The 16,036-nt window shown below is 62.9% G+C and overlaps 3 protein-coding genes across 14 annotated transcripts in view; 2 read left to right on the top strand and 1 right to left on the bottom strand.

Moving 5' to 3' along the window:
• NF2 (NF2, moesin-ezrin-radixin like (MERLIN) tumor suppressor) overlaps window positions 1-7,447 on the bottom strand; it is a 49,303-nt gene extending 41,856 nt beyond the window's left edge. For all 11 annotated transcript variants that reach the window (XR_015707249.1, XM_087768843.1, XM_087768841.1 and 8 more), the window contains exon 1: window positions 7,245-7,447. Coding sequence is in view for 10 of the 11 variants with exons in the window: in XM_087768843.1 (XP_087624969.1) it covers window positions 7,245-7,358 (114 nt within the window). In the remaining variant the exon portion in view is untranslated. The remainder of the gene's footprint in view (window positions 1-7,244) is intronic.
• Window positions 7,448-9,819: 2,372 nt separating this feature from the next.
• LOC148054413 (uncharacterized) lies at window positions 9,820-13,417 on the top strand. The gene is made up of 6 exons (XM_087768326.1): window positions 9,820-9,836; window positions 11,704-11,827; window positions 11,930-12,033; window positions 12,153-12,324; window positions 12,913-13,006; window positions 13,089-13,417. The coding sequence occupies exons 1-6, from the start codon at window positions 9,820-9,822 to the stop codon at window positions 13,415-13,417; spliced, it is 840 nt and encodes a 279-aa protein (XP_087624452.1).
• Window positions 13,418-13,442: 25 nt separating this feature from the next.
• On the top strand, window positions 13,443-16,033 carry NIPSNAP1 (nipsnap homolog 1). Of its 2 annotated transcripts, XM_087768382.1 has the most exons (10): window positions 13,443-13,582; window positions 14,054-14,181; window positions 14,294-14,339; window positions 14,642-14,736; window positions 14,876-14,946; window positions 15,062-15,202; window positions 15,396-15,427; window positions 15,537-15,631; window positions 15,726-15,809; window positions 15,897-16,033. In XM_087768382.1, exons 1-10 carry the CDS (start codon window positions 13,461-13,463, stop codon window positions 15,959-15,961), a joined length of 879 nt encoding a protein of 292 aa, XP_087624508.1. In that variant the 5' UTR covers window positions 13,443-13,460; the 3' UTR covers window positions 15,962-16,033. The 2 variants fall into 2 exon arrangements, with proteins under 2 accessions (XP_087624508.1, XP_087624509.1); XM_087768383.1 differs by lacking the exons at window positions 14,294-14,339; window positions 14,642-14,736.
• Window positions 16,034-16,036: the final 3 nt, after the last annotated feature.

Below are 16,036 nucleotides of genomic sequence, written 5' to 3'. Positions count from 1 at the left end.
TCATTTTATTAACTGTTAGTTCTGTGCCAGAGATGAGAAGACAGCACAGAGCCCCTGTCGTAATGACGACAGTCTAAAAGACCACACAGAAAAGGGGGCCGAGCCCCAGAAGCAATGCTCAGCTTCCACCGTGTGATGTTATTTCCATTTAGAAGCAAGTTTTAATAAGAAGATGTGACACCTCTGCACTGAAACAGGGAGGGAGATGGCAGAAGGGAGATGGCAAGGGCCAAGCATCCCTCCACTACCCACCTGGGACACAATACGTGGGTAGGCTGTATGCCCAAACCAACCACCCACAACAGTTTACTACTGAAACAGAGACAACTTTGAGACTGCAGACCACATTTATTTCTCCTTCTGGACTTGGACGATAACAGCAGTGCCACAGACAACCACTTATTTGGATTTAAAGCCCATTTGGAGCAAATGGGGAATCAAATATGCAATATTCTTCCTTTTTTTTTTTTTAAATAAAATGATGTCAAATACTTCCCATTGCCACTTACTGAGCCACAAGACAGGGTTGTAAAAGTTATTTTTATTTACTAATGCTACACGACAACTCAATAATGAGCTTTTAATTAAAATCTATTTCTGTTAACCACCGAGGAGGCCAAAAACTCGCCCAGGCGTAACAATGCAGATGGTGCAGCCGAGCACATTTCGTGGTGTCTGCCCAAGACAGAGACAGAGCGGAGTACACGGGAGAACAAGCTGCTGCAGCTCTGGCCAGCCGGCACCGAAGCGAGCAGGAGAGGCGGAGGGGACAACAACCGATGATGTCCCAAAGCCCCACCTCACCCAGCAAGGGCCAGGTAGGGCAGCGATCCCAGAGCCGAGCCTTACCTCCGTGCGGGAGCTGACTGCTGACAGACACGGGGTATTTCAGCACAAGCCTGACCTGCTCTGCTGATCTTTTGCACGCTGATGAGCTCTGAAAACAAACAGCTCACCCCAGGGAAAGCCAAGCTAGGCTTTAAGGAGCCAGTGTTGTCAGCCTTAGGAAAGAGGCTTAGCCTTGCCCGAGGAACGGCAAGTTTACCTGTGAATGAAGCAGGGCTAAACACACGTATGCTGTCAAATGCCTCTCTTCCAATGCTAAGGGCTGTTTGATTTTCTAACAGAGTGCTGCCTCCTAGCTTCAAGTGGATTGTTTCCGGGGCTGCTTCCCTGTTCAAGTACTTTTAATTTCAAAAACCACCTACTTGAAAGCCACTGCCTGTACAAAGGAAAAAAAGAGGTATTAAATGGCATCAAAATTGGAGTACATACACCAAAAGAGAAAGATTTTCTGTCACAAATGCCTTCCCTCCTTCCCCTTCGCATCAACACAGCTCCTCTGGATTAACCACAGAGACCGAGGATTGACAGCGGTTTTGAGCCATCTTTGGAGGGAACTGGATAACACCGAGTTTCATAACCGGCTTAGAGGAGGCTGCAGTGGGACATGGGGGATCCAGAAAGCATTTCAGATGCCGGCAGAGAGAAGCCAAAGAGGATCTGTGTTCATAGTAAGTCTCATGTGACTTGCGCACAGCTTAAGGGAATGCAGAACCAAACCGCGCCACGCGAGACATCTCTGAAAAATTAATTCCCAAATGATGCTGTTGTGAATCAGCAGAATTTCTGACTTTTTTTGGCATAAGCCCCTCCAAGACACGAAGTGAGAAAACAGCCCTTACCTGCCGCGCCTTGTATTTAAAGAGAGATCAGCAGCAACCAAACAGCCCAAACTCCTGAGCGCTCGCAGAGCCGACGCAGGACCGGGGCAGATGGGCGCGTGAAGGAACCAGAACATTGACTTGACAGCTGGTATCCCAACAATTTACTGAAGATCATTTCATAGCTGAGGGGGATTATTTCTCGCAGCTTTTTAAAATAGCTGTTACTGCCTACAGATTCGTCTTTTCCAGTTAACTTTCTGCCTGCTTGCAGAAGCTTAGCAGCACCGAGAGAGGTCACTGCCCCTACTAGCATCGCTGAGCTGCTGCTAAACGTTTAACTGCGGGTGGAGGGATCTTTATGAAACCCCTTCCACGTATTTGGCAAAGCAGAAGGGAGCTGGGGGCATTCTGCTCCCTGCTTTCCTTCTCTTGCCTTTTTATTTTGGTGCAGCAACCAGACAGAGCTCAAATCTCGACGCCGATTTACTGTGCCAGCTCTTACTCAAAAACCGATTTGGCCCTGGATTTTCACCACCGAATCTTCGCTTGCTCCTGTTTCAGAAGATGAGCTTTTGCAGCTCAGCTACGTAACTCCCTAATCTGTTAAGAGACTAACGCTTGGCCGCACGCTGCTGAAATTGGGTCTCATCTACTTACAAGCGAACAGAAAAGCTTTACAACCAACCTCATCCAACTGGCCCTGCCCCGAGTGGGGCACTGGGCTACAAAGATCCCTTCCAACCAAGATTATCCTCTGGAGAGAGGGGAACAGTTTAAGCATTGAAGCAGTAACAGGATGCACGTTTAAACCAGCAAATACATCAGTCCAAACTTGCCTCTTCTTGCTGCTTGAACACTTAAGCTGTTTCTCTAGGTTGGCTGTAAAGCTTTTTCATTCATTTTTAACTTAAGACCTGCAGAAGCTGCTGCTGTCAAAGGATTAAGGTCAGATTAAGGCAGCTAGCTGCCCCTCGGTGGAGTAACCATCCCTGCAGGAGTTTCAGGCCCAAGATCAAAGGCACAATAGAAAGGGCTAAAGAAAAAACACACCCTTCAGAAAAGGTGCTGTGGCTCCGGAGATGGAGAGCCACTAATCCGACTGACCACTGCAAGAGGAAGAAATGGGCAAAGACACGCACGAGACCAAAAGAAAGACTGATGGGTTCTATCAACCAGAAACTTGCTTCTTGGAGGACAAAAACTGCGCATCGGAGCGTGTGAGACCAACCTGACGCCAGCCGCACTACACCACCGCCATCCCGCCGGAGGGACAGGATGAACGATGCCTCGGAAGACACGGACTCAAAAATACCGCCGAGTTTTAAGATGTTATGCCAGAGATAACAGATAACCAACTACCTCATCTAGAGAGGCACCACCAAAATCACATTAACCTTTGCCACGTTGACTACTTTAATTTGGTTCAGGGCCACCGTCAGCAAGTTGCACCATCGGGGTGGCAACGGCAGTGGAAACCATCGGGCACGGCAGGCTCCTGGCACCGCGCTCTGAGCTGACATCAACCCATTAGTGCAAGTACCACACCCTGGCGAGCTCTGCTTTACGCTACTGCCGCTTAAAATAGCTTCCCAAATCAGTACTCAAGCAGCGCACCGCCTATCGCGGTGTTAATCGCAGGAGAACATCAACATTAAATGTCTTTCGACAAGATTCCTCTTGGGCTCCTCTCCAAGCACAGAAAGCTGAAGGACCGCACGGGCTATTTGAGGGTGTTCTCAGGAAGGTGGGGCAGCTAGGGATTGGCTTAACACGGGGATTTTAAGAGCTATGCAAATGTCTATCCTTCCTCAAGATGCTATCAATTAATTAGGTATCAGGCTCAAACAGCCACGATGGAAGAAACAAAAAGGAAGACACTCACTTTGTGCCTTCAAGATTTCCCCAAACAAATTATAAGTCTTTAAAGTGAAACCCCAACTGTGACTATTAAGCTTAATCGCCATGTTAGAAAGATTAAGATTTCATTTCTACAAATTATTTTAGATTTAGGCTCAATTTAGAGACATCATTTGCAGAGTAAACAGATGGAAAGCTGGTTTAATCTCTTACAATACCCAGCTGGGAATTTCTACAGGGCAGATTGAAAAATTAACACAGAAAAACAAGGTGCCCCCCCTGCAGCTCCGGCGGTGTCGGTGGGGTCAGGAGAAGAGGGACTGCTGGGACGAGAGCCGGGGCTCTACGGTTTGCACCAAGCAACCTGCAGTCCAGCCCCGAGAGCCAGCCATCAAGCCAGAGCAGGTTACGGATTCAGATCTCTCCGCTGCTCCGCACGCTCTCCTCGAGGGCCGGAGCAGACCTCACCAGCTCTGTCTGCTTGCCGCACTGCCCAGCCGGTCGCTGCCAGGCCTTACACCCCGCAGCCTCTGCCATTCCCAGCCGCCGGGCCACCCTCGCGGTCTTGGGCCTCGGCTGTCACTGCCTCGCGGTGAGGACGTCGCCTCTGTCCTGCATGGCGGGGTTGGGAAGTCTAACTTGTGACAACACAGAGCACACATCGAGAGCTCTGGAATCAAGTTTAAAGAAAAAACATCCATATTAATCCCAGACAGCAAAGCGCTGATCACGCCAATGTGGATATCAGCAACGCGATCAATACCCGTCCAGCAAGCCACCAGTTAAGCTATGCTAAAGACCAGCCCACGTAGCGTCAGCCTCCCCAGAATGGCCACACGCACCCTGGACTGCTCACCGGCCAGGCATCCAGCTTCTGGAGAAGGAAAAAGGGGGAGAAAGCAACACGGCAAGGCTCGGAGCATCAAGGTAGGGCACGGAGACGAGCAGTGGTGTTTTGCCATGGGGTGGAGGGAGGGTGAGGGCTTCTGGAAGCGGATGGGACCAGAGGGCGTGATAAGATGGCACAGCAGGATGACAGAAATCAGCCTGCTCTGCCCGGACGGCAGCCTTTCCTCCCCGGGACCTGCAGTGGACACAGGAGGGAGCAGGAATTTCCCACTGCCCCATCCTGCTCCAAACAACCACCTCATGGCTCCCGAGGCTTGGGCAAACCATGCTCATCGGGACGGCTGCCAAGCAGGCAGGGCTCCCTGGCGAGGCCATTTGGACGGGCAACCTGGGGCGAAGCCGAGGTGTCAGCGTGGATTAGGCAGCAAAACTTTCCCGCACTCCTTCCTCTGCCTGCTTGGCTGCTGTTTATCGAGGGGTGCGAAGCCCGAGGCAGGGAGCAGGCTCCAGCACACCAGGTATGCAACAAAACCCAGCCAGAGGTACAACCCCCGGCCTCGCAGAGGAATTGCTGAACCCCCAGCTCATTCCTGTGGCGGACCCAGGAAGTGCCTGCGGCCAGAGAGCAGCAATGGAAAGGACAAGCACGGGCAGGAGAAGCCAAGAGGCAGCAGCAGTTCCCCCTGCCCGGCTCGGCAAGGAGAGGAGTGCCCCTGGCAGCAGGCTACCAACGAGACGTCCAACAAGCCATCAGCTCTCCATCCCTGTCAGTGTGAGGCAGCATTCGCAGGCAGCAAAAACACATCTCAAGAGCCCCCCAAACAGCAGGAGAGCCAGACTCCCACTGCACCTCCTTCCACTAATCCTCTAAAGAGCGTTTGTGCAGCAGGTTTCACCCTCCGCAGCCTCCTGCTCAGCTCAGCAGGCCTCCTTCCCGCCTGAAGCAGCCCACCACCTCGATGCACGCACAGATATTCGGGCAAACATAGAGCTGCTCGCTCATCTCACCCCTCCAGGGCCTCAGCCCGGCAAACCTTCGGACAGGGGACAAATCCCTTCAAGGAGGAGCACGGTCCTCCCCAGATCATCGACTCTCTCACCCCTTTGACTTTCAAGAGGAGCAGCCGAGACCCCCGCGGGTGCAAGCTCTGCTCCCGGCTCCAGGCCTGACCGCGGCGAGGCCCAAGCCAAGCCCTTCCCCGTGCCACCTTCCCATCCCCGACCCCTCCCTCACATCAGCCCCAGCGACTCGAGGTGTGTCCAATCCCTCTGCAATGTCAGGCGTGGGGCTCGGTGCGTTTCTGCAGAGTCAGAAAAGCGAGGAGCTTCCCCCAGAGCCGTACAGCTATGAGACGGGGGCAGAGACCCGGCCATGGAGCTGGACTGCTCGAATAAAGCTTGAATAAAACTCGGGCCTCAAGCTAGGCTGCCCTGTGCTTAAATAAAACACACCCCGCCTGCACTAAGAATGGTGTGAAACAGCCTCATCACCCACCTGCGCCCAACTATTTCCCTCCGCTCGGGCGCTCCACGCTGAAGGACGATGCCTGAATCCCCCCGTGCATCCCGTGTGCACCAGCTCTGACAAGACGCAGGAGACACAAGCAGGACCATACACGCAGCTCGTGAGCTCCTTCCTGCGCTCCCAGGAAGGCTGGAGAAGCCTATCCGCAGCAACAAGTTTTTTAGGCAGGAACCTCCCCAAAAAGTCATCTGAAGACGCACAAGTTGCCCGTTCAAATCCCACCCGAGAGCGTTGCTTTACCACTGCACAAATTCCCTAACCCCAACGTGAAACGACAAGTGGCCGCACCATTAAAAAAAAGAATTATTTACTTTTCATCATACATTATTACTGACAGCCTCGGAAAAACATGCAGGAACAGAGCCAGGACATTTAAACTCTCCTGGCAGCGCAACGCTGGGAAGCTCGTGCAACTACTGTCTAAAATAAATCCTTAATCCCTGGGAAAGGCAGAAAGCTCTTCAGAGCTGACAACAGATCTCAAGAGCAAGAAAATTTATGATGACAAACACCCAGTGCTTATGGGCACTGGAATTCCATCAAGATTGGGATCAGGCTAATGAAATATAAACTATTAAATAAGAAAGTTAAACCGGGTAGAGAGGGCTTGCAATGTTTGTGTGTCCAGTCTCTCTAGATCAGCTGAAAACACAGCACCAACAAACCAGACCCCTGGGGGCTGACAGCAACCGCCCCGGGGAGCAAGAACGCTTCAGCGTTACCAAGGGCCCAAAAAAGGAAAGTATCGGAGAAAAACTAGACACAACGGGAGCAGGCGCCGGGACACAGCCCCCCGGAACACCCCTTGCCCACAGGACCGAGCTAATAAGTCAGGAAAACGCGAAAATTTCATTCTCGTCCGTTTGTTGAGCGCTTTGAGTTGAACCCGGGTGGATTCAGGCCTCCTGGGACGCCGCAAGCCCCGGCCTCCTCACGACAGCTGCTGTGCAGCGGGCGACTCTAGCTGTGACAGCGAAATAAACCGGAATTATAAAGAAAATAAAGGGAAATTATAAAGAAAGTAAAGCGAATTATAAGGAAAATAAAGCGAATAATGACCAGGATGAAGCGGAGCTGCCCAGCCCCGCCGTCCCACCCGTGTGGCCCCCCGCGGGTGCCTCCGTGACCCCGCACCTCCCACGGGCGGCGGGGAGCCGGCCCAGCGCAGGCCCCAGACCCCCCCCCCCGCCCCGCTCCCGCCTCCCCGGGGCTCAGGCCCGCTGCCGGCCCGGGGGAAGCCCCCCCGGGCGGGCGGGAGAGGCCGCGGAAGCCGCCGGGGCTGCGGCCCACCTCAGCGGGTCCCCCCGCCCCGGGACCCCCGGCCCGCCGCCGCCCCGGCCCGTCACCTCGCAGCTGAACTCCATCTCGGCGTCCATGGTGGCGATGCGCACCGTGAAGGTCTTGGGCTGCTTCCTCTTCAGCGAGCTGAAGCTCATGCGGGACGCGATGGCCCCAGCCATGGCGGGAGAGGCGGCTTCAGCGCGGCGGCAGCGCCATGGCGGCGGGGAGGGCCCGGGCCCCGCCGCTCCGGGCCGCGCTGAGCTGCGCCAGCCCACGCCGCCTCGCTATTGGTCCGAGACGGATTGGTCCCGCCCCCGCCACGCAGGTCGCGCCGTGGCGGAGCCAATGGAAAGACCTGTGATAGAGGAGAGGGAGCGGAAGCGTCGATGATTGGGGAAAGCGGACGCCGCTCAAGGGAAGGGGGCGGGGAGAGGCGGAGCCACCGCCTAGAGAGGTGAGAGGGCGGTGGCGCCCCCTGGCGGCGGGCGGAGCGGTCGGCGTGCTCGGGGGCGCCAGGCGCATGCGTGGGAGGGATGGGCGGGGCGACGGCGGGCACTAGGACCCGGCAGCGGCCCGGGGCCCCCAGGCCGCCCACGGTGCCACGGGTGTCCGCGGCCCGGGGGTGTCCCCGTCCCCGTGGGGTGCTCCCGTCCCCGTGGGGTGCCGCCCCCCCGACGTCCCCCGGGGCCCCTCTGCCCCGGCCGGGCCCCTCCGGCCCCGCGTGGGCGCTGCCCAGTTCGGCCCCGGCGCGGGGGGGGCAGAGACTGGGACCAGTGCCCGGGGCGGCGGGGATACGGGGCGGGACTGGGACCAGCACAGGGATAACGGGGCAGGACTGGGACCGGGACAGGACTGGCACCAGTAACCGGGATAACGGGACGGGACTGGGACCAGCACCGGGATAAGGGGACAGGACCAGTACTGGGATAACAGGACAGGACTGGGACCGGTAACCGGAATAACGGGACAAGACCGGGACCAGTACAGGACTGGGACCAGCAGCGGGATAACGGGATAGGACCGGGACCAGCAGCGGGATAAGGGGACAGGACCAGTACTGCGACAACAGGACAGGACCGGGACCAGTACCGGGATAACGGGACTGGGAGCGGGGGGCCAGGACCAGCACCGGGATAGCGGTATGGGACTGGGATTGGAACTGGGACTGGCGCTGGGTAATGGGATGGGACTGGGAGCAGAACCAGCACTGCGATATTGAACTGGGATCGGGGGATGTGGACCGGCACTGGGATACTGTGATGGAGACTGGGATGGGGACAGGCACTGGGATGATGGGATGGAGACCGGGACCAGCACCAGGGTTATGGAACAGGAACTGGGACCGGCACGAGGATAACGGGATGGGACTGGGACCAGCACTGGGATAATGAGACAGGGACTGGAACCAGCAGGGGATAATGGAACGGGACTGGGACCAGCTCAGGGTTACCGGGGTGGGAACTGGGACCAGCACTGGGATAATGGGATGCGACTGGGACTGGCACAGGGATAAAGGGATGGGACTGGGACCAGCTCAGAATTACTGGGATGGGAACTGGAACCAGCATGGGGATAATGGGATGGGACTGGGACCAGCACTGGGATAATGGGACAGGGACTGGGACCAGCAGGGGGATAACAGGACGGGACTGGGACCAGCTCAGGGTTACCGGGATGGGAACTGGGACCAGCATTGGGATAATGGGATAGGACTGGGACTGGCACGGGGATAAAGGGATGGGACTGGGACCAGCTCAGAATTACTGGGACAGGAACTGGGACCAGCACAGGGATAACGGGATGGGACTGGGACCAGCACTGGGATAATGGGACAGGGACTGGGACCAGCAGGGAGATAATGGGATGGGACTGGGACTAGCTCAGGGTTACTGGGATGGGAACTGGGACCAGCACTGGGATAATGAGATGGGACTGGGACCGGCACGAGGATAACGGGATGGGAACTGGGATCGGCTTGGGGTCACTGGGATGGGAACTGGGACCAGCTTAAGGTAATGGGATGGGAACTGGGACCAGCTCAGTGTTACTGGGACGGGAACTGGGACCAGCAGGGGGTAACGGGGCGGCCCCGGACGCCGGCAGGAGTGGGCGGGGGAGGGGCAGCAGGGGGAGCCCCCCCCCCCGGGGCACCCAGGCCTCCGGGCGCGGCCCCCCCCCCCGCCCCGGCGCCCCCGCAGCGGGAAGAACAGGTCCTCTGTCCCCGCGGGGACAATGGGGACATTGAGGGGCCCCGTGTCCCCCCCCCCCCCCCCGCTGCCCACGCAGGACCCCATGGCAGGTGGTGACGAAACCCCGCGCCGGGCCCCCGGCCCGGGCACCCAGGTGGGCACGGGGGGGGCTGGGGGGTATGGGGGTATGGGGGGAGCTGAGGGGGTTATGGGGGGGCTGGGGGAGCTGGGAGGCTGGGGGGGTCGGGGGGTTATGGGGTTCGGGGGGCTGGGGGGGACATGGGGTTTGGGGGGTCTGGGGGGGTTATAGGGGGTATGGGGGGTTATGGGGTGTGTGGGGGGTATGGGGGGGTAGGGGAGGGTATGGAGGATATGGGGGGCATGGTAGGGTATGGGGGGATATGGGGGGGTAGGGGAGGTATGGGGGGAGCTATGGGGGGCATGGGGGGCTATGGAGGGATACGGGAGGTATGGGGGGAGCTGGGGGGAAATGGGAAGGTATGGGGGATATGGGGGGGTAGGGGGGTATGGGGGATATGGTGGAATATGGGGGGGAGCTGGGGGGGGGGGCATGGGGGGCTGGGGGGGCCGTGGGGAGCTGGGGGGGATGGGGGGGCAGAGGTGAAGTGGGGCAGGGGGGCTGGGGGGGGCCCTGGGCGCCCCCCGGCCGTGGCTGGCCGCCGGGGGGGGCCCCCCCGAGCCCCCCGCCCTGGGTGAAGCCCCTGCCCAGCCCTGCCGGGCCGTGCCGAGGGTCCACGCCTTCGGGAAGGGGGGGCAGGCGCCGCGCAGGGACCCCCGCGCCCCCGCCGCCATGCGGGGCTGGCTGGGCAAGCAGGTGCGGGGGGGGCTGGGGGGGCATGGGGGTTTACGGGATTTGGGGGGGTCTGAGGGGGGCTGGGGGGGTTATGGGGTCTGGGGGAGTGGAGGGTGCTGGGGGGGTTATGGGGGCTGGGGGGGGCTGGGGGGGCTATGGGGTTTGGGGGGGTCTGAGGGGGGCTGGGGGGGTTATGGGGTCTGGGGGAGTGGAGGGTGCTGGGGGGGCTGGGGGGGGTCCTGGGGGGTTATGGGGTTCGGGGGGCTGGGGGGGACATGGGGTTTGGGGGGGTCTGAGGGGGCTGGGGGGAGCTGGGGGGGTTATAGGGGGGCTGGGGAGTTATGGGGTTCGGGGGGCTTGGGGGGCATGGGGTTGGGGGGTCTGAGGGGGGCTGGGGGGTTATGGGGGCTGGGGGAGTGGAGGGTGCTGGGGGGGTTATGGGTGTTGGGGGGCCTGGGGCTTGGGGGGGTCTGAGGGGGGTCTGGAGGGGTTATGGGGCGGGGGAGGTCGGGGGTGGGAGGTCCTGGGAGGTGTTATGGGGTTTGGGGGAGCTGGGGGGGCCTGGGGTTTGGGGGAGTCTGAGAGGGCTCAGGGGGGTTATGGGGTGGGGGTCCTGGGGGGGGTTATGGGGTCTGGGGGGTTCTGGGATTTGGGGGGTTATAGGATTTGGGGGATCAGAGAGAAATGGGGGTTCGGGGGTGTTGGGGGAGTCCTGGGGGGGTTTCGGGTTTGGGGGGCTCTGGGGTGGGGGGAGGTTGGGCGGGTTGGGGTGGGAGCTGTTGGGGGGTTATGGGGTTTGGGGGGATCTCGGATAGAGGGGTGCTGGGGGGGGTCGTGGGGTTTGGGGGGCTCTAGGGGGGTGGTGGGTCCTGGGGGGAGATGTTATGGGGTTTGGGGGATCAGAGGGAGTTGGAGCTTCGGGGTGGTCGGGGGGTCCTGGGGGGGTTATGGGGTCTGGCGGATCGGAGGGGGTCGGGGGCCTGGGGAGTGAGGGGTGCTGGGGGGGTGGGGGGTCTGGAGTGGGGGCGTGCTGGGGGGATTATGGGGTTTGGGGAGCAGAGGGGGTTGTGGAGGTCTGGGGTGCTGAGGAGTGCTGGGGGTTATGGGGTGCTGGGGGGTTATGGGGTCTGGGGGATCGGAGGGGGCGGGGGCAGCGGGGGGGCCCGGGGGAGGGTGGGTTGGGGGGGCTCAGCCCCCCCCTCCCCCAGGACAGGTCGGGGCTGCGGGTCTGGGAGCGCCGCTGGGTCGTGCTGGGGGATCTCTGGCTCTTCTACTACCGGGGTGAGGGGACCGGGGGGGGGCTTGGGGGACCGGGGGTCCCTGGGGGTCCCTGGGGGGGTTGGGAGGTCCCTGGGGGGCTGAAGGGGTTCCTGGTGGGGGGGGGGGAGGTCTAGGGGGGGTCACAGGAGGTTTGGGGGCAGCCAGTGGGACTCAGAGGAGGTCCCCAGCATCCCCCCGATGGTGCTGGGGGTCTTGGGGTGCCGATGGGGTCCCTGGGGGTTCTTCCCCCCCGCAACTGAGACCCCTCTGCCCCCCAGACAGCAGCGAGCAGCAAGTGCGGGGCGGCCTCCCTCTGCCCGGCTACGAGATCCGCGTCCTGCCCCCAGCCCCCCGGGCGCCCCGAGCTCCCCGATTCCTCTTCACGGTCAGGCCCGGCACCCCAGATCCGGGGGTGCCCTGGGTAAGGGGGGGGACAGGGCCCGGATGCCTGGGTTCCCCTCCATCGTGGACCCCCCACCATCCCCAGGCCGAGCACCCCGGGATGCGGACGTACTGCCTGGGGGCCGAGACCCCCGAGGAGCTGAACGCCTGGGTCTGCGCCCTGCGACGGGGCGCGTCCCCCCTGCCTGGGTGAGAGGGGCCTGGGGCAATGGGGGGGCTGGGGTAGTGGGGGGTTTGGGGGGTCCCGGAGGGTTTGGGGGGCCTGGGGGGGCAGTTAACCCTTTAACCCCTGTTTTCTCCTCCCCCAGTTTCCCCCTCTCCCTCTCCCTGCAGGCGCCCCAGGAACCCCGGGGTGCGGGTCCCCCCTCGCCCGCCTGCCCCCACGGCTGGGGCTCCCTGTGCCCCCCGGGTGAGGGGCTGGGGACCCCACCCACGCCCCCTCCTCACCGCCCCCCGGCCCTTCCGCTGCTCCCCGGCAAGGTGAGCTGGGAGGGGGTGACCCCCAAACCAGCCTCCTCCCCCCCATTCCGTGGCATTTGGGGACTGGGGGAGGTGGAGTAAGTACCCCCAACCCCCCAGCCTAAGCCCTGGTGCCCCCCAAGCTGTTCCAACACCCTCTGTCCTGGGGTCCCATCGGTGCTGAGGTGCCCCATGGGTGCCAGTGGGTGCGGTGGTGCCCCCAGGAGCAGCAGCTGAGGGGTCTGCCCAGGGTTGCGCACCCACGTCCCACCATGGGGGATCCTGGCGGTTCCAGTACCCCCACAGCCGAGTACCTGGGGGGGTCCCAAACACCCCCGGGCTAAGCACCCCTGTTCCCCAAGGCTATGGGGCAGGAGAGTCTATGGGGCATGCTGGGGGGCTATGGGGCAGGAGGGGCTATGGGGAGGGCTGGGGGTCTATGGGGCAGGCCTGGGGGGCTGTGGGGCAGGAGAGGCTATGGGGCAGGCCTGGGGGGCTATGGGGCAGGCTGGAGGGGGCTATGGGGCAGGAGGGGCAACGGCGTGAAGCCGTGGGGCACGACGGAGCAGTGGGCACCCCGTGCCCTCACCGCGGGCAACCCCACCCCAGGAGGAGGCCCCGGCCCGGGGGGGGCGCGGCGGGACGGAGGACACCCGGGGGGAGCCGCGGGGTCCCCCCGTGGGCGCCGCCGCCGCCGCCGCAGGTGGGTCCCGATCCCGGCCCCGGTCCCGGCTCCATCGCGGGGCGCCCCCGGCCCCGCCCCACCCTGACCCCGCCTCCCCTAGAGAGGAGCCCGAGGAAGCTCCGCCCCCCCGAAGCAACGACCAACCAGCAGCTGCTCCCTCGAACCGTCAGGGGGCGGGACGCAGCGGAGCAAGACCCCGCCGCCAATCAGACACCGCTCTCTCCAAATGGCTCTTCTGATTGGCTGCCGGCATCCGAAGGCTCCGCGGGGGCACCGCCCTCCCCGGGCACCGCCTCCCCGCCATCAGCCAATGAGGCCTCGCCCTGGCGGCGGGCGGGAGCAAGTGGGCGGGGCCGGGAGCGCGAAGGTGTGGCCGGCCGCGGGGCGCGGCGGCCAATCAGAATCACCCTTCTGCGGGCGAGCTTCTGAGGGCGGGGCGGGGGGGGCGTGGTCAGGCTCAGAGGCGGGGCTGATGAAACCACGCCCCCCTCCGCCAGGCCCCGCCCCGCTGCGGGGGAAGATGGCGGCGGCGCGGGCGGGCGGCAGCGCGGCGCTGCGGCGGCTGCGGGGCGGCGGCGCCCTCGGTGGAGCGCGGTGAGCGGGGGCGGCCCGGGCCCCCCCGGCCTTGGCCACCCCTGGCCCGGCGGCCCCTTACACCCCCTCCCCCCCCCCCCCCCGCTTCTTCCCCGGGGGCCGCTCCCGGCGGGCGGGGCCGGGCCCTGCCGTTAATGCTTCACCCGGCGGGCAAAGGTCCGCCCGGCCCCGCCGCCCCGGGGGGGTCCCGCCGCCCCTCGCCCTCTTGGCTACCACTGGGGCAACCCAGGCCACAACACACACCCCCCCCCCTCCGGGGCGGGCAGAGCCGGGGCCTTCGTTTCCCCCGCCCCCCTGACAGAACCGGGCCAGGCGCCTCGGCCCCCGCCCGGGACTGAGCCCCCCCGGCCCCGCGGTGCCGCCCCGGGGCAGGACGGGCAGCACGGCCCCGGGCCCCCGCTTCCCCCTGCAGCTGGTGGCTCCCGGGGGCGTCGGGGGGCTCCCCCGGCGCTGACCCCCCCGGTCCCGCAGGGGGTACTCGAGGGAGGCCGAGGGCAGCTGGTTCCGCTCCCTCTTCGTGCACAAGGTGGATCCCCGCAAGGACGCCCACTCCAACCTCCTCTCCAAGAAGGAGACCAGCAACCTCTACAAGATCCAGTGTGAGTGGCCCCCCCGCTCTGCTGGCCCCCGGGGACCCCCCCCGGCTGCTCTGCCCTGGCCCCCGCTTCCCCCCGGGGCCTCGGCTCCAGCCCCTCTCTTCTCCCCCCGCAGTTCACAATGTGAAGCCGGAATGCCTGGACGCCTACAACAGCCTGACGTGAGCCCCCGCTGTGCGGCATGGGGGGCTCCCTGGGGCGTTGGGGTGCAGCTTTGGAGCGAGGGGGGGTGGGAGAGCTCGTGCAGGGCTCCTTGAGACCCCGGGTGGGTCTGTACCCCTGCTCCTGGCCTCAGTTTCCCTCCCTGTGAAATGGGTGCACCCCCCCCGGGGCTGCTCCAGGTCCCGTTAGGGCAGACCTTTCCGCGCCCAGACCCCTCGTGCTGGGCTGAGGAGGGCAAACGGGGGTTTTGGGAGCATTTTGGGGTGGCTGCCCCCCAGCCACCCTCCCTGCGGCCCTGCAGGGAGGAGGTGCTGCCCAAGCTCCACTCGGACGCCGACTACCCCTGCGACCTGGTGGGGAACTGGAACACGTGGTACGGCGAGCAGGACCAGGCAGGTGAGGGCAGGCAGGCAGCGTAGCGAAGGTGAAGTCCTCGGCTCCTGCCGGGGGCTGGCTGTCATGTGGCGGGGAGAGCTGTTGGGTGGGCTTTTGGGGCGCTGCTCCCCATCTCCCCAGCCCTGTGCTCTCCTTCCAGTGCACCTCTGGCGCTTCTCGGGCGGGTACCCGGCCCTCATGGACTGCATGAACAAGCTCAAGCAGAATAAGGTACCGCTGGGATTGGGGCGAGCCCCCCGAGCTCTGCCCCTCGCCTCTGCCTGCCACCCCCAGCCCGGGTCGCGCTCGCCCCCACCCCGAAATCCCCAGCTGGGGCTGTCCCCAGGAATACCTGGACTTCCGCAAGGAGAGGAGCCGGATGCTGCTGTCCCGCAGGAACCAGCTGCTCCTGGAGTTCAGCTTCTGGAATGAGCCCCTGCCCCGCCAGGGACCCAACATCTATGAGCTGAGGACCTACAAGCTGAAGGTGAGCAGCTGTGGGGGGCCAGCCCATGCCTCGGGGTGGCTTTCAGATCAATATACCCCCGGGGCGGGGGTTCTGCCTGGTGTTTTGGGGGGCAGCCCCCCCAAATTCCTCCCTCTTTGGTGAGGAGACCCCAAATGGGGGGAGCAGGTGGGATCTGGCTGCTCACTCTTTTTTTTTTTTTTTCTATTTCCAGCCAGGGACCATGATCGAATGGGGCAACAACTGGTAAGCGACCGTTTTCCCGGCACGGAGGGAGCTGAGGTGGGAAAAGGTCCCCCTAGAGCCGGGGGGGCCCCCTGGGCAACTCCCCTCTCCCGCGTTTGCCACATGCCAGGGCTCGGGCCATTAAGTACCGGCAGGAGAACCAGGAGGCAGTCGGCGGGTTCTTCTCCCAGATTGGGGAGCTGTACGTCGTGCATCACCTCTGGGGTAAGGGGGCTCCCCACCGCACCCCCCCGGGTACCCCAGCGAGGGGGCTGGGTGTGGGGGGTCCCCAGGTGCCAGCCCCGTCCCTTCCTTGCAGCCTACAAGGACCTGCAGTCCCGGGAGGAGACGAGGAACGCGGCCTGGAGGAAGAGGGGCTGGGACGAGAACGTGTACTACACAGGTGAGTGGGACCCCCCGCCCTCGCCGGGGACCCCCCGCCCTCACTGGGGACCCCCCGCCCTCACCTCTCTCTCCCTTCCTTTTCCAGTTCCGCTGATCCGCACTATGGAGTCACGGATCATGATCCCCCTGAAGATCTCCCCGCTGCAGTGAGCGGGGGTCTGCGCCGGGGGTGTCTGCCTGCACCCGGAGGGGCTCGCTCCTTGCCTGCGCCCTGGCCCTGCTGGG

This window comes from Nipponia nippon, unplaced genomic scaffold (genome assembly GCF_047370975.1).
Source record: "Nipponia nippon isolate SJK-2023a ecotype South Korea unplaced genomic scaffold, ASM4737097v1 scaffold_30, whole genome shotgun sequence".
Taxonomy (NCBI): Eukaryota; Metazoa; Chordata; class Aves; order Pelecaniformes; family Threskiornithidae; genus Nipponia; species Nipponia nippon.
Note: the sequence above shows the minus strand (reverse complement) of the source record. Positions and strands in the feature narration are given on the sequence as shown.

Excerpts from the sequence above, each read along its gene's own strand:
- NIPSNAP1 (XM_087768382.1), top strand. The coding sequence starts at position 13,461 with ATGAAACCACGCCCCCCTCCGCCAGGCCCCGCCCCGCTGCGGGGGAAG. Across the intron at positions 14,340-14,641 it reads GACGCCTACAACAGCCTGAC|GGAGGAGGTGCTGCCCAAGC; the intron begins GTGAGCCCCCGC and ends GCGGCCCTGCAG. Across the intron at positions 14,737-14,875 it reads CGGCGAGCAGGACCAGGCAG|TGCACCTCTGGCGCTTCTCG; the intron begins GTGAGGGCAGGC and ends CTCTCCTTCCAG.
- LOC148054413 (XM_087768326.1), top strand. Across the intron at positions 12,325-12,912 it reads TTCCGCTGCTCCCCGGCAAG|GAGGAGGCCCCGGCCCGGGG; the intron begins GTGAGCTGGGAG and ends ACCCCACCCCAG. Across the intron at positions 13,007-13,088 it reads CGCCGCCGCCGCCGCCGCAG|AGAGGAGCCCGAGGAAGCTC; the intron begins GTGGGTCCCGAT and ends CGCCTCCCCTAG.